This window comes from Thunnus thynnus, chromosome 1, assembly GCF_963924715.1.
Source record: "Thunnus thynnus chromosome 1, fThuThy2.1, whole genome shotgun sequence".
Lineage (NCBI taxonomy): Eukaryota > Metazoa > Chordata > Actinopteri > Scombriformes > Scombridae > Thunnus > Thunnus thynnus.
This window is the reverse complement of record NC_089517.1, coordinates 24,957,854-24,978,750: the sequence shown is the minus strand read 5'-3', so window position 1 is coordinate 24,978,750 and position 20,897 is coordinate 24,957,854. Positions and strand designations below refer to the sequence as shown.

General features: G+C 40.1%; 1 protein-coding gene across 4 annotated transcripts in view; it reads left to right on the top strand.

The window, feature by feature from the left end:
* The window catches only part of ush2a (Usher syndrome 2A (autosomal recessive, mild)), a 236,830-nt gene that overhangs the window by 135,859 nt on the left and 80,074 nt on the right, over positions 1-20,897 (top strand). For all 4 annotated transcript variants that reach the window (XM_067592610.1, XM_067592634.1, XM_067592617.1 and 1 more), the window contains exons 50-59: positions 4,335-5,014; positions 5,961-6,130; positions 6,232-6,398; positions 6,608-6,696; positions 12,106-12,440; positions 14,045-14,200; positions 14,841-15,004; positions 15,254-15,463; positions 19,995-20,197; positions 20,294-20,406. In XM_067592610.1, the coding sequence (XP_067448711.1) occupies positions 4,335-5,014; positions 5,961-6,130; positions 6,232-6,398; positions 6,608-6,696; positions 12,106-12,440; positions 14,045-14,200; positions 14,841-15,004; positions 15,254-15,463; positions 19,995-20,197; positions 20,294-20,406 (2,287 nt within the window). The remainder of the gene's footprint in view (positions 1-4,334; positions 5,015-5,960; positions 6,131-6,231; positions 6,399-6,607; positions 6,697-12,105; positions 12,441-14,044; positions 14,201-14,840; positions 15,005-15,253; positions 15,464-19,994; positions 20,198-20,293; positions 20,407-20,897) is intronic.

The window sequence follows — 20,897 nt, the reverse complement described above, 5'->3', positions numbered from 1 at the left end:
GTGTTTTGTCCAGTTAGCGTTCCCAAGGAAATATTCAAGTAATGTAAGCATAATTCCATCATTATTTTGCATATCAAGAGATAACTAGAATATTTTATGTACACTGTTAGATGCTCACTACCTGAACATGTATTTACATGTTGCTTTTTGATTTTTTTTTTCTTTTACATGTACCAGAGGGAAGAAATACACAGTGATTCTTCAGTAGTCACATGCTGAAGTATACTGTAGCTTTTGTAATATTTTTTAAAAAAAAGATCTTTTAGCAGCATAATATTCCCCCTGATTTAAATCACGCACATTTTTTTTCTAAAGCTACATATTACCTTGCAACTTTTTGTAGCCTGGAATGAAATAAATTACTCCCAAATAGTCAGCGTCTAAAATTGATATTGAAAAATTTGAGTGATTGACAATTCAAAGGTATTGTGATGGTCGTGGTTACTTAAAGGCTAATGCACATCGCATATACTCATGATGCGATGGATACAAATCAAGCTCGTGACCTTGGCCATGCATCATCCTCTTTCTCGCTTGCTCCTCTTTGTCCCCCTTCAGTGTCTCCTAAAGCAGCAATGACACTAAATAATGTGTTGAAAAAGTAAAGATATGAAATGCAATGTAAATTCTCACCGTATTGCTTGTCACGTTTTGACACCATGTCGTAAGCATCTTGATAACAGTAAAGCTCACTGTTTGTCCTCATTATGACTCCTAGGAGCCTCGAATCACCTTCAAAAGCCCAGTCACCCACATACACACACGTCCACAAACCCACACATGTACGCACAGGACCCTGTGCAAGGCTAAAAATAATACCCTTCGTCTTCTCTTCACATGGATACACACAGATGTACACACTTAAATATACACGACTGAGCCTTACATACGCACAAATATGCACAAGAACCTACATAACATGTATACACCCTCAAGTACACATGCATAGACACACACACAAACACACACACACACACACAATCCTTCTCCCTCCCCTTCTCCTAGCCCTTGTCAGTTGATTGTGTTATTACTATGCTAACCAAATCCTTATAAATGTGATTTAAGGCTTGGCGGCCCCACACTCCTGTTTTAGCCTTCTGCTACTATGTTTTACTGGAGAGAGGAGGAGTGATGGTGGGAGGTGTGGAGGGCGGGATGAGGGGAGAGGGAGAAGAAAGAGGGAAAGGCGTGAGGTCAGAGAGATAGGGAGAGTGGCAGGGGGGAGAGAAAAGTCAGGAGTGAGCGAGGGGCAAGGGAGAAGAACAGCAGTTGGGAAAGGATGAGGGATGGAAAAACGGAAGAGGTGAGCAGGAGAGAGGAAGAGAGGAAAGAGTCAGAAAACCAAAGACAGACAGAGAGAGAGAGAGAGAGAGAGAGGAGGGGGGGTCGCTACGCATTCCCTCAACACTCGTTCCCTCCTACCCAGAAAGCAGTAAAGCGTCAGTAAAATAAAAAAAAGGAAAAAAAGCATCACCTGCATCTTAAATGAAAATTTCAATTGAAAAACTTAACAGCCCTTCAAATTGCAGAATTTTACACGCGCCAGTAAAGCCTAAATAACACTCAACATTTAGAGGGAGAAGGAGCATGGGGGAAGGGGAGGAGAGAGGGAATGAGGGAGGAATGGGGGGTAACAACGGGCGTTACTTCGGGTGGGTGACGTGGGCTGGATCAAGGTGACTTAATTGTGCTTTGTGGTAAAATTATTTACAGTTAAATACTTTCTATCTGTGATCTGGCTCTCATTCTCTCTATTAATCGCTCCCATTTGTATGTCTGTTGTTTGAACATATCTTGATCAGACAGACAGCAGGAAGTACAGTAGGACAGAGAAGAATATAGTCAAGCAGAATGTCTAATTAGACAAACTGGTCGAGAGACACCCCAACCTGCAAAGATGAACGAGCACGCAGCAAGGCACGCAGACATGCACATAGACAGACAGGGAGATGGGCTCCTTGGTTATTCGTGGGGTTCAGTGAACCTTTGGTGGTAATTGAATCAGTGTGAGTGCTGAGTAGAGCTAGCATAAAAACCTGTTAACCCAAAAGGTCAACTCTCTGCATTGTTTATTTAGCAGGGAGAGCAGAGAGAGAGGGAGCAAAAGAGAGAGAGAGAGGGAGAGAGAGACCACGACACAAAGCACAAGTAAGGGAGAGAGAAAGAAGAAAATGAGAGGGAGATGGAGGGGGGGGGGAGCGAGAGGGAAGGAAGGGGTCACAGAGAGGAAAAGGGGAGATGGAAAAGATGGACAGAAACAGAGAGAGATGGAGACAGAAGGAAAGATGAGTTGTTGGTGGGAGCATTTGTGATCTGTAAAATCAACCAAGCTTTACATCACAGTTTTTTTATACTGTTGTTTATTTATGTTGGAGATAGAAAAGTGTGTGTGTGTGTGTGTGTGTGTGTGTGTGTGTGTGTGTGTGTGTGTGTATGTATATGTGTGCGGGTGTGTGTGTGTGTGCCTAAACATTTATCAAACACTTTTTAAAAGGCTTTTCCGCCAAAATACACCATGGGTCAGTGACAGTTTGAAGGAAATAGTTCTACAGTCGGTGTATGCTCTATATACCAGTGGACTCACAATTTGGCATGGGCATTTAAAAATTGTATTGACTTAAAGTAACCTCAGGATAATCCAATCCATTACTTCACTGCAGCAGTTAACTCTACAAAGTCAGGTCACCTAGATCCACAACAGGGATAGGAGATACAGTTTTGTCAAAAAAGGAGAATAAGGAATGAGAAATAAAAGAATAAGTAAGAAGAAATGATAATTTATATTAGTTTAGATAGGGTGCTCTCAGGCTATTTGAAATATGGGAGATGTGCTGATACACTGCATCATAAAACTTAAAGGATGAGTAAAAGAATTAGTGTCTCATAAGCAATATACTAAGAGACATTTTAAACTTTTAGCAGAACTGGGACATCCTGGGTCGAATGTTGGCATCACAGTCTGCTGGAAGTAAGGCCTGTCAGTTAGTAGATCGTCTGCAACACACACACATACTTGCACAACTACTGTCTCATGTGCATGCATGCTGACATACCCATACACATGCTTGCTTACACACTTTATCTCTCATGCACTCATGCACGCACACTCTCAAACGCTCATCTTCTTTCACTCTCTCTCTCTGTCTCTCTCTTACACACACACACACACACACACACACACACACACACACACTGCCATCTGGGAAAGCCGTTAGCGGTTAGCGGTAGCACTTAGCGACGCAGCACGCTCTCTCAGTCCGCTCAGTCACCTTGATCTGCTTGCCCTTCACACAGCACCATTACTGCTATACTGCATCACTGTGGATGTGGGCATGTGAGTGTGTGTGTGTGTGTGTGTGTGTGTGTGTGTGTGTGTGTGTGTGTGTGTGTGTGTGTGTGTGTGTGTGTGTGCGTGTGCGTGTGTGCGTGTGTTACAGTAGGAAGAGTGTGTGTCTATGTATATGGACATGCGTCTGTGTGTGTCCATTATAGAGCAGTACAGTGGGATGTAAATGCAAGGGGAGGAGGAGGGGGGGCATTACCTTCAAATGAGCTTCCGTGGAGTGAAATATCCCTCTGACTAGTCTTGTGTGGCTTCTTATCCGTGCATGTACATGTGTAAGTCATATGTGTGAGTGTGCCTGTGGCCTGATGTGCATGTCTCTCTGCCTGCATACTAGTGAGGATCATTTTGCGTTCTGGACATAAAATTTAAGGTTCTCCTAGGAAGTGGGAATGGCGATAAACATGAATACACAGTGAACTCAAATTAAAAACCTACTAGGTCTTGGAGACCACAACTCTGCTTCTGCAAAAAGAGAAAGGTCTTGTGAGGAGTCACCACAGATATGATGCCTGTATGGCCAAATTTCTATCCCTCTTTGTAATTGCTAAAACGATGTATGTATTTGTGTTTTTGTTTGTGTAAGCATTGATGCCAAAACCAGGGCAAAGTTGTTGAAAGGAGTGAAAATGTTCCCTGCAGTTCAGAGTGGCCTACACTTCAGTCTCTGATTTCCCACTTGAAAGATCGTCAGACTCACATTCAACCAGTCAGGAGTACTGCATAAATACAATCTTGGTTTGCTCAGAGGGAGAAATTTAGAAAGAACAAGAGTTTTCATTTTAATCCCTTGAATAGAGATGGCAAAATCACTCTTTGTCCTTCTGATGTCATTCTTGATGTTACGTGTCAAATAATGCTTTAGAACAACCCCCCTCCTCCCTCTTTTTTAAGCACACATGCAAAGAATTTGTTTATCTCTTGCTTTTTCTTTCTCTTTACCTTTCACTGTTGCTCTCTGTCTTTATCTGTTTTCTCTTTTTCCCCACAGGTCCAGGAGCATTAGACACTCCAGCTGTTTCAGGGCTCCATCCTCGTAGTGTGACAGTTACCTGGGTTCCTCCCTCCCAACCAAATGGCATCATCACCAATTATACCCTCTATCTTCACCCAAGCTCTATCTCTGCTTTAGATTCCAAAAGCAGCTCAGTCTTCAGCCCCAGCATGAGCCTCAACTCAAGCTTAGGTCCTAACCCAAGCCCAGCACCCAGCACTGAGGGTAGATACCTCTACTCGAGGCATAACCTCAGACCAACATCCAATGTTACCACCCTCAGCTCAAGCCACATCTCCACATCTACTGTCAGAGCACACACTAATAACCCTTTCTCAAGCTCCAGACCTGGTATCTCAGAAGACAACCAGATCGAGTCCAGTCGTGTAAACAATACAAGCCGAGGCCCTGGTTTCAGCTCATTCCACCACACTGAACCGAATACCATCTCCAATGTAAACCCAAGCCCCAGCCTCTTACTGTCAAACCCAGAATACAATTCAACCAGCTTGAATACTGATCATTTTATAAAACAAGACCCAATCCACAGACTCATCTCCCATTCCTTTAGTGCAGCTTCAGATTCAAGTTCATCCCCTCTATCAGCCACAGTTCCAGGGAACACAACTAGCTACACTTTCCTCGACCTACTGCCATACCAGACCTACAATCTCCAGGTACAATATGTTGCTTTGTTATTATGGTAGATATAAATAGTACTGTATCATATAATGCAATAGATTAAACATTATCAGGGTTCTTCTTGGCTCAGAATGGGCATTGGGAGGGCGACTACGCACAACAGTAAGCATGATCGATCCACATACAGTAAAGGCAATGAGTCTGTGTTACCTTATTTGACAGAAATCACAGGAAGTCCTCTCTCCCATTAGCGCTAGCCTCATAGTGGACCGTTCAGGCCCAATCAAAACAATACAGCTTAGCTGGCCTGCTGCATTTATCCCTAGCCGCATGCGTAAAATATAACGGCTGTGGATGAAAGGGGAGTTGACTGCTGGAAGCCAAAGATGTCATATTTAAGGTTATGTTCTGCTTGTTCAACAGTTGTTTGATCAATTGCTATTAAACACATTCGGAGAGGATTTGACTTGCTATATTTGTTCTCAGTTCTTATTGTTTTGGTGCTGGTGATTTTCCTTTGGCGATGGTTCTTTGGGGAGCGCAAAAAAATCCTCTATGCAGGAAAAACCCTGATTAAAAATAAAAATACATAAATACAATTAAAGTATCATAATCAATTGTTAGTCTCTTTTCCAGACTGTTGCTCCAATAATGAATATAAACACAATAACTAGATGTTTTTCTTGGCAATTGAATCATCATATGTTTGCAGTTACAGATGAGACTTAATTTCAAAATGTCATTGCACTCTTTATTTTTTTTGCCATTTTCATTCCATTTTTTTAATAGTTATTGGAGCATGGTTGCAGATGGTGCCAGAATTAAAGATTATTGACTGAAGAATAATAACAGAATAAATCATGTTATTCAATTGTTCTTTTCACTATTCATTTGTGTGATTAATTGAGAAAACTGCTGGCCTCACAATGATAACACTAGATATCACATTTTAATGTTACAAAATTGTTTTCCAACGTATAGCTGGCAGCCTGTACCAGTGCGGGTTGTTCAGTGTCTGGGACATCTCAGCACTTTCAAACCCTCCCAGCTCCCCCTGAAGGGCTCCCTGCACCTCACGTATACTCTGACACACCCACCTCTGTTCTCTTGTCCTGGGGTGCACCAGAGTGGAGCAATGGACCACTGGAGCGGTGAGAGATGATCACAAACTATATGCTTCAATCCCTCTGTGACACTCATATTTGTGTTTGAATATCTGTGTTTTTTGTACTGTATCTTGTGCTGGACATAGGTGGGTGATTGAGCGCAGAGTTGCAGGGACCAAACAAGTCTCCACAGTAGGCTATCTTCCACCTGACCCTCCCCCTCTTTCCTTCCTGGACTCTTCATCAGCTCTTAGTCCCTGGACTAGCTACCAGTATCGACTTGTGCTCCATAACCAGGCTGGCAGCACCACAGGTAAAACTAATGATGAGCTCATTAGAAATTAAATTGAATCAAGCCAAGATGTTTGTATTTTGTGTTTTACGCTGTCAAGTGTCTTAATGAATTCCACAACTGTGTGTCTTAAAAATGAATGTGTCCCCTTATCAAACCAGAGGCCTATGACTTGTTGTATGGCAGTTGCATATTTTATCATGTATTCACGTATTGATATATACTTGCAGGACCCTGGGTCAATATTACCACCAGACCTTCTCGGCCAGCTGGTCTCAGTCCACCAAGGGTGAATGTCTTGGAGCCAGAGACACTCCAGGTGAGGAGACATTATGACCATGGATTTTTAACAGGTTCACCGAAATACTCTTGGAGCTGGAATGAGAGGGAAAAAAATTAATGTAAATAAATTGTGTTTTTCAGTAAATTCAATACTGAGGTACCTATATATATAAAAGTATCAACACACTTTCCCATTCACTGTGTCCAGTCCAAACTTCTGACTGGTACTATATGTATGAGTTGTACATTTTCCCTGATATGGCTGAAGCATGCAAATATAATCCATGCTGGCGATGCTGCTACTGATTGTAAATTACAATATCTTATAGTACATTAACCAGATAGAATGTTGAGTATCTCAGAAAACACCAAAAAAAAGTGTTTTAGTGTCTTTAAATGGAAAATACAAAAAAAACTACAATGCAACTTTATTGAGAATCTCTCCGGTCACTCTGAGTTTGACAGCATAGAAAAGACAAAGCAATGTCATACTGATTCCTCTGTCTTGGGATTTAATGAGAAATAAAAACATTCAACTCAAGGTCCCCTTCAGAAAATGGGAGGGGCTGTGACCCTGTCTGACGAAGCTTCCTTCCTGTCGGCCATTTTTAAGGAGGGGCCAGAGTTAAGTTCCAGCACTGGCTAATCCCACATCAAGGCCTATCAGCGAAAGACACAGAAACAATATTGTATGCATGCACACACACACACACATACACACACATATGCATGCACTCACAACCCTGCACTAATGCTAACAGCAGAAAAATGCTAATGCTTGTCATCATTTCAGAACCACCCCTGTCATCTCAGCAGCAGCACAGCTTTAGGGGTCACAGGCGCGAGAAGGAATGTGTTCCTTCCTGGTTGTTGCTAATTGGACAGGCAGGCAGGGTGTTTCCTGGGTACCAATTGACCTTGACAACACAGAGGATTTTGAGTATCTCCCTTCATTCTCTAAATGGCTACTTTTCTACCGTGCTCCTGTACACTGCATATCACTTTTTCCTCACCATTATCCCATTTTCCATTTTTCTTTTTTTGCATGTTTGTTATGTGGGCCTTCTTCCAGTCTCTTCTGCCTTTCTGGATTTCCCTAATCATTTTAAATACTATATAATGTATTCTTAGCCTTTCTAACAATTTATTTTCTTATCATTTTGTTGTTTAACAATTTTATGCATAGTTTTTATAATTTGTTGTAAGCCAAGTAGAATGACTAGTATTTATGTTGGTAGATAGTTTGTGTTTTTACTGAATGTGTTTACCTGTATATTATCCTTCTGTTTAAATAAGGATATATATGAAGCTGTGAGGTGGTTTCAGGTGTTTTATGTGTTTCTGGTTCCCCAGGGGAGAGAGATCTTTGATGATACTGCTGTACAGTTGGGAGTTTTTAACAGTGCATGACTCTGACTGCCATCTTTTTCAGTTTTTGTCAATTTATACTTTCACCTTTATTTCTCTGTTCAGCCTGGTTTCCTGTTCCAAGGTCATTTTGTTGCTCAACTAATACTAAACAAAGCAAAGAGCAAAATTAGGATGCCCAGTGAATTTCTCTTTCACACAGTGAGATCACAGTTACAAACAGAATTGTTTTTGTACACAAACTCAGATGTTTTGCCACATATAACTCACTAATTTGAGTTGATTCTGCTATGTGCATCCAAAATATATATTTGTACAACTGGAGAATAAGAGTTTCTGTTACCTGTATAAATTTAGTCTCAAGTCTTTAGTATAAAGTTCCAAGTCAAGTCCCATGTCAAGACCAACTAGTCCCAAGTAAAGTCCAAGTCCTCAACTTTGTGTTTTGAGTCCTAAACAAGTCATTATGTGCCCCTGGCTTTACTTTTTAAACATTAACTTTGCAAACATCCCTGTAATAAAATACAGGGAATGCATAATGTTTTAAATGTTTCTCAAACACATCTGTAGTAAAAACATGGAACTATGGAACTGGTCTTCTTAGGGAATCCAGGAGCAAGACTGGTGAAATAAAAGGAGTATTAATGACCTCATTATGGTCAATTGGGGTTTCCCTCTGAATGGACAACAGCAGAACATCTGAGATCCTTCCTCTCCACATCTGTTTCTAAGCTGGTTCTTGATCAGCTCCGATTTGGAGAATGATCACTTGACTGATGCAATTGTCACTGGCAATGTAGCATATATTTTCAGGAGTATTGTCAGCTTTGGAAAGACTGTGTTCACATCATTTTCTTTAATGTGCGTAAGCATAGCTTGGACATTGCTGGTATGGAGAGCATAGGAAGAGTGGAACACCTTCAGTTCAATGACAATACTGTCTTCCTTTATGTCATAGAATTGGCAACCATCCTTGAAAGATTGGGCAGCTTTGTCATTTGTCATGCTGTTCCAGTTTCTTGGGGTGGTAAGGCACTGACATACAAAACAAGAACTACACTAGCCCTCTTGTCTTTGTCGTATGTTTTTACCCCTACCATCTTCCTTGGTAGGGGTAAAAACTTTGGTAGGGGTTTTTACTCCTCTGTGTTTGTTTGTCTGTTAGCAGGGCTGCTCAAAAGGTTCTCTTCCAGACTCCATTACAGTGTCATGACAGGATACATTTTTTTAAAACCTTTTAACATGCCCAAGCACTGGTTTAACTTCTACTGGACATCCCATCTAATTGCTAACATACGCAAACATACTTTTATCTCTCTCATCTCCTCCGTTGCTGCCTTTAGCTGCATTTTGCAGATCCCTTTGTATTGTCTTCAATTTTCTCCCTCTCTACAAGTCCAAGTTAATCCAAGCTGAAGAGTTGTAAACACATTTGAATCAGTAATACTTCAGTGATTTCGTTAAAGATTTTAGTACATCACAAGGTTGATTTCCAGTTTGCACTAAATGTTTAGTATAGAGATGGCTAAGTACATATCTAGCTAGCTAGCTAGCTAGCTAGCTACTGTTCATCTAGCACATTGTTTAGCATGTTACACAGCTTTGGAAAGGCCTACATATAAAACAAATTTAGAAAATACACTCTACATACATTAGCTTGGGTTGGGGTTCAATAGCATTGCATGAAATCTGAATCCTGATTAAATTAATTTGTCTTCAATTTTCAACAAAATAACTAAAATTCAACGATTTACTCTGAGCTCTGTACTTTTTGTTGACTGTGAAAAGGCAGAAACACTACAGCGTTGGGGGGCAACATAATTATAAACAGGTTTGTGTTATGGTAGGCTAATGTTTACAGATATAATCTGCTGCTGGAGAAGTTTGTCATTTTGAGTGGCAGATGATAAATTAAGTAGAAGTCTACTTACCTGAATTTGTATGTGGCAATGTGCTGCTCTGCACCACCAAATGCACCTTCCTGCCTGTGCAACATGATTGGCTGCTGTTGGATGGGTTTGTTGTGTCCATTGTCAGGAGTTGATTCAATGCACACTTTTTTATAATACATTTATTTATATTTGGAGGATATCAACTCATTCCAATTCAAAAGGTTAAAGTCCAAGCGTAACGTGTTTAGGTCTAATTCCAATTGCAAATCTTTTATGATTTTGTTGTGCCGTGTCTAAAGTCATTAGATTTGTAACTTGAGTCAAGTCATGTGACTCAAGACCACGGCTCAGATAGAGTCTATAATTCTTGCATTTTTTCATCTGTGTGTTATCTGTTTTAATCTAAAGGTCCATCTGGTTCTCTGCTCTTTTGTCGGTTTGATTCACAGATAGTAGGGCTTCATTTTTCATTCTCTCACTCATTATTTCTACCAAAATAGCTGTTTTTATTTATATGCTTATTACATGATTAGTTAATTGTCCATGAGGCATATTAATCAGACTGTGGTCCACATCTATGATGTCCATCATATATTATTTTCATTTTAAAAAATACGTTTGGGGATTTGATCTCAAATGTTTACAGTGCATTTGCACAATGCCGACATAAATTTAATACTCAAGTGATACCACTGACACATGTACAATTAAATTGTTGAATTGTATTGTCAGCTGTAAAATTCGGCACTCTCTGAATACCTTTTTTTCGGAATGTAATAGCACAAATGCACAAAGACATGCACACATACACCATGTCCTTACACACACACCGATTCTCTCTCACTCTTAACTTTATCATCCATCTCTCTCTCTCACTCATATACACATAAACACATATACAAACACACACACACAGACTGTACTGGCCTTAGCCCCAGTGGTCTGTGTCAGCCCAGGGTCTCTGCTGTCTTCACCATCTCTAGATTACATCAGGCTATTCAATCTGTAAATGACTTCCACCACAAAGCACACCCAACACGCACTTTGGGAAATGAGCTACCTAACTCAACATGACCCTGCCCATATGTGGCTGTGTGTGTGTATGGCTCAGTGTGCGTGTGTGTGTGTGTGTGTCCTGTATCACCTCACGGTGTCACTTGTTAAATGAATATCAAGGTTGTATGAGAAATAATTATTCTTGACATTCATTCATAATATTCTCCTCAACATTGAGCACTTAATCACCTAAACTCATGAGTCTCAACGAGCTCTGAACTGATCAGTTATTGTACATGACAGTTTGTCTTCATAAGTGTGTTATAGCACACAGTCCAACACAAGTGTATGTGTGTGCACATTTTGAATGCTAGCATATAGTAACTGTGCATGCATTTGCATTTGTGTTTATGTGGACGTGGATGTATCAATGAAACATTTATTGTATAGATATCTCTGAATTCACACGTATAGAGTCTGTGTGTGTGTGGGTGTTTTTGTGTGTGTCTGTGTGTGTATGTTTTATCATTTGTGTGTGTGCCAGTTACCTTCATCCTTACTCTAAAATGCTGACGGACTGAACGGTTTCCAAATCAGATGCAGTGCTCAACGACAGCAAGCTTTTGTTTTTGCATGCAGCAATTCCATTACCAGCCGCTTTCATTATTTTAGCATGGTGTTTGTCCATGTGCGTGCATTTGTGTGTGTGCGTGTGCCCTGTTTTAAATGTGATGAACGGAATCTTCTGCTCAAGTCAAAGTCAGGTTATCTTTCCCCACAAGAGAGTTGATAGCAGACACACACGTGTGATGATGCATGCACACAGGGATACTACGTACACGATCGCACTGTTAGCACTCACGACAACACACGCATCCACACTATGATGCAGATACCGTATGTGTTTGCATCAGCACACGCTGCAAACTCTACACACACGCACACGCACGCACTATGCCATGACTTCCTGTAGTTCATCCATCTAAAAGCTTTCTGCCGTCCTCAGCATGCCGAGAACGTTTAGAATGCCCAGCCAACCAATGAGAAGGCTTTTCTGGGATACTGATAGGGCAGTTAGAAAGGATTAAGTGAACAAGGCCTTTAGTTTCCTCTGTACTATTCTGATATATCTGACTACTGTATTTTAAAAGGAGTGCACTGAACTTTAATCTAACACTCTTATGTTTCAGGTCATATGGTCTCCTCCTCTTATTCCCAATGGGGAAATCCATGGCTATGAGATCCGGCTCCCAGAACCCCGCATCTTCCATGACAGTGGCACTGCATCTGAGCTCAACGTCACAATAACAAACCTGATTCCATATACGAACTACAGTATCACTGTGTTGGCGTGTTCCAAGGGAGGTGGACAGGTTGGAGGATGCACAGAAAGCCTGCCCACTCTAGCTACCACATTACCTGCAAGCCCCCAAGGCCTTGCACCACTGTCAGTAGTGGCAGTTAGTGAGTCCTTCCTGGCCATCTCTTGGCAACCACCAAGCAGGCCAAATGGACCTAACATCAGGTAACATAAGTATTACAGAGGAAACAGGGTTTGTGTCTGACAACACCAATATGTTTTTTTCTTACCAGTGATGGCACAGATATCTTGTATGAATCGTAGGCCGCCACTCATTGCATTCCACAGTGCAGCTTGATGTTAGTCAAAGATATATTGGCAAGACACTCATATGCGAAGATGCACCATCACAGAAAAAATACTTTATTTTTCTTTCTCATCAACTCAAGCAACTTGCATCTGACCAATAGCACCACTTGTACAAAAGAATCAGAGGAATTTGAAATGAGTACTGCGTAGGAATATCTATTTTGATTTGTAATGAAGACAGGGCAGTCGGTGTTGGGAGTAACGTATTATGCTTTCAGAAATCACTAACATTGCTTTTCCCAGTACGCAGTAGTACCTGGAAAAGTAAGGCATTACTACTGGTTTTCATTAAATGCTCACATTTACTGACTTAGTGAAAATTGTGTTAGTGTGATCAGATATACCTGTCCACAGCAGCAATCTCAACAAGCAATCTGTCAAAGCATTTGATCAGAAAATTTTGAGAAAATGTTGTTAACACTTGGTTCCATAGTTGATATGATTCAGTCAACATATCAACTATGTATCAGACATGCGTAACTGCTTTGAACATGCACAGAACCCAGCAAATTGCTTCTATTGTTTTCCAATGGTTGCCAGAATTTAACCAAGTGCAAGAGAGAGAACGTTTTAAATGGTTCTGTACAAGCAAATGTGTATCAGAAATCCAATGCTAATTATGAAGAGCTAGTAAATGTGAACCTCAATCTGTGAAACCATCATTTTACATAATCTGTATCGAGCCTGTTTTTTTATTCATTAGGTATAACACAAAGTTAGAAACCAGACAGTCAATACTGAAATCTACAGCATGTTTCGTTAAGAGACACGTTCAGGAAATGTTCAATTGCCGCTGAAAAACTTCAGCAAACAAGCAGATAGGAACACGTTAACAAGCTGCTAACATGAGTGCCCTGGTAATGAGCTAAGTATTGTGCATTTTTTAATCAGTGTTTTCTCATTCCTAATGCAAATTCTGGTCCGTTTTGTTCTGTCCTGTTCTACTCTGTCAACAATTAGGCCTAAAATAAAGGTCCATTTTCCTGGCAGGCGATTAAAATGCATGAGCCCGTCTGTCTGTTCTGCTCTGCTCAGCTCTGTGTGTTTGTCTAAGTGGGTTGGTTAAAAGGTGGCATTAAGCCCTTCTTTTCTGATTACAGCAGAAATTAGCATCACTGTGGGGAGAGGAAAACACAAACCCTGCAGGAAAAAAACAACAGAGGGAGGGAGGGAGGGATGAGATACAGTGAACGCAAAAGAATAGAGATGATGAAAAACAGCAGAAGAGGACGAAATGAGCGATAAGGAGAAGAGTCGGTTGAAATTGGTGTGCAAGTGTGTACGTGTGTCTATATGCATGAATGAATGCGTATGCAAGCATGTGTGCATACATATGTGGGTACAGCGTGTGTCTGTGTGCTCATATTGGCACATAATTCTGTACATGTGTTGTGTGTTAATGCATTCCTAAACATCCAACCATGTGTGTGTGCTTTCTTTTATTCAAATTTCCCCTTCAGATACGAGTTGCTCAGATGTAAAACCTACCAGCCCCTGGCCATCACCACGGTCCCCACAGTAACAGCCACATCCCCTCCCCCTTCTGAAGATCTCCATCGCTGGCTCCATGTTTACTCCGGCACCAAATTGTTCTACCAAGATAAAGGCCTAAGCAGGTGAGATTACTGAAATGAGCTCTAGAGCAAACGCCGGCGCCGCAGCAAACCGTGTGTGCAGAGCCGATCGGCGAGCTGCCGCTGATGCCGATCTTTTAATACCGCTCAAAGATACATTAAGCAAATATCCCAAAGAATTAAATTGTTTTTCACACAGCATCCCCTAATCTCTGTTTGGCACTTGGTGGAAGCAGATTTTTTTCCCTCTATGCTTGCTAAACGGCTCTGGGTGTACTCTTTTCGGGTTTGTGTCTCTACTGGGCTCAAGTAGTGAATTGACAAACTTTTGAACGTGTCAGCACTTTTCAGTTCATAGTGTTTTTTTTATTGATGTCCTAAACAGCACTTTAAGAAAATAATTAGTTTTTTGATAGAAGTCATCATATTAGCAGAACCAACAGAATAACTTTAGAGTGAACTAATAGATAAAGACAGACTTGACTGAAATGATGGTCCCCTTTATCCCAGTTATAGAGCATCATTGTCTGTTATTTCTTTTACTTAAGTGGAATACTGATTTACAGTTTCAGTTGGAACTTGTACCAAGAGCTTATCTATTATAGCTGTTGTTTTTTCATTTCATTTCATTTTTGAATGATTGAAATTCATACCGAAAGTAAAACATACCGTCTCTCAACAGATTCACCCGTTACCAGTACCAGTTAGTGGTCCATAATGACATGGGCTACTCTTCAGGAGAGATAGTTACTGCAATGACCATGGCCGGGATTCCTTTCCATCCTCCATCTCTGTCGGCCCATGCTATCAATCACACTGCTGTAAAGGTCAACTGGACACAACCCTGTAAGACTACCCTTACTCTTAAACACACACACATAGTCTGTCCAGCAAAAGTCTTTATTCAAAAAGGTCTGAAACTTAAACTGTTTTTCACAAGGACAGAAGTATAAACACACACACGAGATGAACGCATAAGCATACTTTCATGACATGATGTTTTATTAACCTTAATCTGTCATTTGATGATTACCAAAATGTGAAGAAAAAGACTTCTCTCTCACTCTACTTCCCCTATCTTCATGTCTTTCTCAGCTTTGCACAACCTGCAAGGAGAGGTGGAGTCTTACTTTCTCACAATAGACTCTGCCCTCTCAAGTCAAAATATGGTTTTTCACCCTGAGATCATCTCCACCGTGATAACTGACCTGTGGCCCAGCACCACCTATTTGGTGTCATTACAGGTGTCTAACGGGGCACATAATACAACTAAGGCAATAGTTAACGTCACGACAAAGGATGGAGGTATGTGTATATATGTGAGTTTATTGATGATTAACATGGCCAAAAACTTGGTTTCGGAAATTGGTTATAATTTGCATCTGTATGTGTTGTATATGTGTATATGTATATGTGGGTGTCATGTATCATGTAAAGTACTTCAATTCAATAGATCCAGGAGAGGTGTCTGTGTTAATGTGTGTTCCTCTGTGTCTCTGTGCTTCACAGGAAATGTTAAATACATCATGTAGTGAGGCATGAAATCAATACAAAGTGTGCATGTGAGGCAGATTTAAGGTGTTGTAAAATGCTTGTTGGCAACACACACAGCCATACACACAAGCTGTGTTTTACCTGTCAGACAAGACAGCAAACATGGCTGTTCCCAAGTCTGAGGCAAGCTATAGCTATACTGTACTTTACAACATAATTGAAATACATCACTTTGGCTTTCCTAAAAGGTTAGATGGGATATTCTATAAATCTACAGAGAAAAGAAATCATGAAAGTATATCAGTCCCTTATGTTGAAATGGAAAATTTCCACCAAAATATGCAATGCCATCATTACAGTACATCTCTTTTATACAGTCTCATCCGTTTTCTCAGCTTTAGCTGTCTTTGCATAATCTGTTAATATTTGTAAAAGGAGACTTAGTCTTCATCAGAAAGTAAAATTGAGTTTCGAGTCTATACAGTAAGTGGAACATGAGTAGCCAATCAGTTCTTGAATCTATTGTTATTTTCCTTTTCAGGCTTTACTATCTTTAGCTATGAGTAGCACAAGCTGTGCAACTGTCATCACGACTTTTCTCTCCATTTCCCTCTTCAACTCTCAGCCTAGTCTCTCAGCATTTAAGGGTTATCTTTCAACTGTCACACTGTAATCACATGTCAGAGGCCGCTCACTCTGTTGTTTTCTTTCTGTCTCCATTTCCTTCTCAATCCCTCTCTCTGACCATCTCTCTGTCTCCTTCAGTTCTATCTCTTTCTCAGTATAATCATATGTCAGAGGCCTCTCTCTTTCTCTCTAATCTGAGCCGTATAATAAAAAGTGCATTAAAAACATTAGAAAATCATTAGGTGCTAAAGGCAAAGCATGGCTCGTTTAACTGAGAGGGCTCTGGAGGTAATTTCATTATTTTACAGCCATAAGAGTGCGCACACACACACACTAACACACACACACGTGCACACACCAAAGCCAAATATATTTTAACTAATGCAGCTCAACCCTACCAACCGTCTTAACATGGCTTGCAATCTATAGGGCAATGCTAACATCAGGACTAATTGGCAAGAAAAATGTGCGTGTGTCTGTGTGTGTATGAGTGAAAGAGGCTCTGTGTGCAGTATTGCGTTGATAATGTCATCCTGCAGTAAATGAAATGTAGAGCAGTAGGTTGGGTTTAGGTAAGTGCATTGGCAGCAAATGAATTGGGTTAACTTCTCTTAGCTGAGTACATTTTTACTTAGAATAATAGATTGAATCTGTATGATTACATCTCACCCACACACACATCTCATCACAATACTCTACTTAAACCTTTCCTCTCTTTCTCACTTTCCACAACTTGATCTTTACTATCATCTTGAAGGAAACCTTATACAATGAAATTGTCTTTTGAATTTGTTCACTCTCTCTCTTTCTCTTTCTTTCACAGATCATCTCTTACTTATCCTCTATTTTTCAGATTCTCCCGTGTCTTTCACTGTCTCCGTCACCTCCCTTCAAAACCCATTTGTCTCTGAACTTTGGCAACCCCCGTGGTGAAAACCAACAAAACGTGTGGGAGTGAATACTCCCTCCCTTATCCTCTGTACCTGTAACAAATTCTCTATAAGCTACCATGTTATATCAATCGCCATAGAACGTGTGTTCTGAGAGTGGAGCAGCATTTGGAGTTTTAGTTTATTATAAATTTGTACTATAGATGTGCTGAAAGAGAGTTTCTTGAAGGAATGAACTAAGGGAATGAAGAGGTGGAAGGGACAGTAAAGGAGAAAGGGAGAGATAATGTGGAACAACACAGCTAAAGAAAAAAATGTCTCAGAGAAAGATTCACTATTATTAGCTATGAGATAGTGAAAGAGAAAAAGAGAGAGGGCAAGCTGATCATATTCTGATTATTCTAAGTGAAAACGCACTCAGCTAAGAGAAATTAACCCAATTCATTGGCTGCCAATGCACTTACCTAAACCCAGCTCACTGCTCTACATTTCATTTACTGCTAGATACCATTATCAACGCAATACTGCACAAATACAGTCACACAGGTGGCCTCTTTTCTCCCTCCCTCACAAACACACAGACTCACACTCGGCCTGTTTTATATGCAGACCAACACACACTCTCTGTTTCTCTCTGTAAAATACACACACACACACACAGTCTCTCTGTCCTACTATACAAACAGTTGCATGCTTATAAAGTCTGTCCATTTCTCTCCCTCACCAACATACACGTACCTCTTGAGTGATGGATGGTTAAAAGCTCAGTATTGTTGTTTGATCTCTGAGAAGTTTGTCAGGCTGTGTCTCTACTCATTGTGTGTAAATAGGGCTGTTACTGAACTAATGCTGTAAGAAGCTTGTATGATATACAGAAAATAGACCTCACCTTACATTACTTGTCTTTTTAAAAAATGGTTGTACTGAATACTGGAGACCTGACAGTCACAATGTGTAATTTAAACATACCCATATTTTTCAGTTTTACAACTCTGGCCTGATGATCACTAATGTAGCACTGTTTTAGGACGTTTTAAAGTTTTAGTGGTGTGGATTGTGTGTAAAAATTTACAAGCAGTTATCAAATCTTTCATGAACGGTAATGGTCTCTTTGAGAAATTTCAGTCGGGCTTTAGGGCAGGTTATAGCAGAGAAACTGCACTCTTTAGGGTTTTAAATGATCTCTTAGCAGTTGACTGTGGTCAATACGCTATATTACTCCTGTTGGATCTGTCTGCAGCTTTTGACACTGTCTGTCAAAGTATTTTAATTAAACGTCTTAAAAATCGGGTGGGTGTTTCAGGTTTAGTTTTAGGTCATTCTGTGTGGAAATTGGGAATTATCAATCAGCTTCAGTAGCACTAAAATATGGAGTTCCACATGGATCCGTTCTTGGGCCCTAACTATTTTCCATTTACATGCTACCACTTGGTCATATTATTAAAAAAAACATAATATGAGTTACCATTTCTATGCAGATGATACACAATTATATCTCTCCTTTGACACCAATGACACCAATCAATTACACAACCTCCACATGTGTATTGCAAATATCAATAACTGGATGGTCAAATTTCCTACAGTTAGGTCCAGGCTCATCACAATTACAATTACATTTCCTCCTATCTTGGTTCCCTCTCATCTAACATTACTAACTCTTGCAGAAACCTCGCTATTATCTTTGATAACCACCTCAGCTTCGACCAGCATATTAATTCTGTTGTCCAATCATGTTTTTTCCAATTAAGAAAATTTTCACATATCAGGTAATTTGTAAGAACTTAGAAACAGTAATTCATGCATACATTTCATCCTGGTTAGATTACTGCAATGCACTCTTCTCATGCCTCGCACAACAAAACCTCACTAAACTTCAGCTGATTCAAAATGCCGCAGCCAGACTCATAAATAGGTCCAACAGGAGAGAACACATCACACATGTTTTAAAATAACTTCATTGGCTCCCAGTCCATCTTAGAGTGGATTTAAAATTTTTAATGATCACTTTTAAGGCTTGTTTAGGTTTGGCTCCAGAATATATAGGTGACCTCATGATCTCCTACAAGCCTGAATGCAACCTGAGATCCTCTCGTAGGTCATTCCTAGCCATTCCTCAGTCAAACCTTAACACTAGAGGTGACCAGGCCTTTTCTGTTCAGGCCCCCTCAGTTGTGGAATGACCTGCCAGAGAAAATCAGGGAAGCTAACACATTGTCTTTAAGTGACAAAAACTCACTATTTTATACATGTTGCATATTATAACTGTTTGCTTATTGTCTCTTTTAATTGGATGTAAAGCACTTTGTAACTTGTTTTGAAAAGCACTATATGAATAGAGGTATTGTAAGTATATTAGAGGTAAAAATCAGAAAAAAGAGATCTGCACACTGTACTAGTAGCTCCCAGCAAATCTAATTGAGCAACGTTTCGATCTACCAGAGATCTTCGTCAGGCATTGTGAAATCACCATCACAGAGCAAGACAAACAATATGCACGAACACATTGTTAGTATATTATAAATGAATGTGGTGACTCACAAGTAAATCCTGTTCTTGCAGCTTTGTCTTCACATTTCTGCAGAAATTGAGATTATATATAATATATATGTACATGTGTGTGTGTGTGTGTGTGTGTGTGTGTATATACACATATGTATGTATGTAAACACTTAGATGTGATGTTGAGAGCACTGGTTTCACGCCACAACTTAATACTGAGCTTGGTGATGATCATGTCTCACATCTTCAAGCTGTATAAGATGTTATTGTTCTTTAAAAATTAAATAGTTTTGGATGTGTGAACTCTTATGTGCCATCCTCAGAGCCAGATGGGATGTCTGCCCCAGAGGTCGTTCCAGTTAACAGCAGCACCGCACGTGTGCTGTGGTTCCCTCCTCAATGGCCCAATGGAGCAATTACTGGTTACCACATCTACGTTAACGACCATCTTCATGGCAGTGTAGACAACAGCTCAGGGTCCTACCTGCTGGGGGACCTACTGCCTTTTACTGTCTACAACATACAGGTACACACACAAACAAAAGCAGACATGCACATCCAAACAAGTATGCAGAAATGTGTGCATTATGTTTTGTCTGCTATATTTGTGTATATATTTCAGGTGGAGGTGTGTACTGTGTATGCATGTGTGAGGAGTAATGTTACTCAGACAACTACTGTGGAGGACCTGCCTGCTGACTTGGTCACACCTCACGCACAAGTGGTCAGTGCCAGGTAATGCAGAGATGCACTGTGAATATTTATGCAGTTATTTCATTTTTTGCATCTTTACTTTTTTTTCTGATGACAAATATTTAATCTTAACCATTTTTCAAGTGTTACCATTGTTCCAGGTTCATGAAAGTTTATAGCCTCTGGTTTAAGTGTACTAATCATCAATGTTTATCAGCAGCACAAAAGGTTGGTTTACAGGTTTGACACAACAGAGTCAATCCAGTTTGCACTTACAGATTATATGGGGGAGCTTTTTTTGTCTTGTGAAGCCAGCATAAGATGTGATGATACAACTGGACTGCATGAAAATATAATTTTACTCACTATTAGTAACCTGTATATCAATAACACATCACATTATTAAAAATATTTTTATTACACAATGTCAGTTGTACTCTTAAGTATTCTGATCTAATATAATAAGTTTACCTCAAAGGTACTTTTCAACAGCATCCACAATTAATGAAATAGGAACAAAAATGGAGATTTTA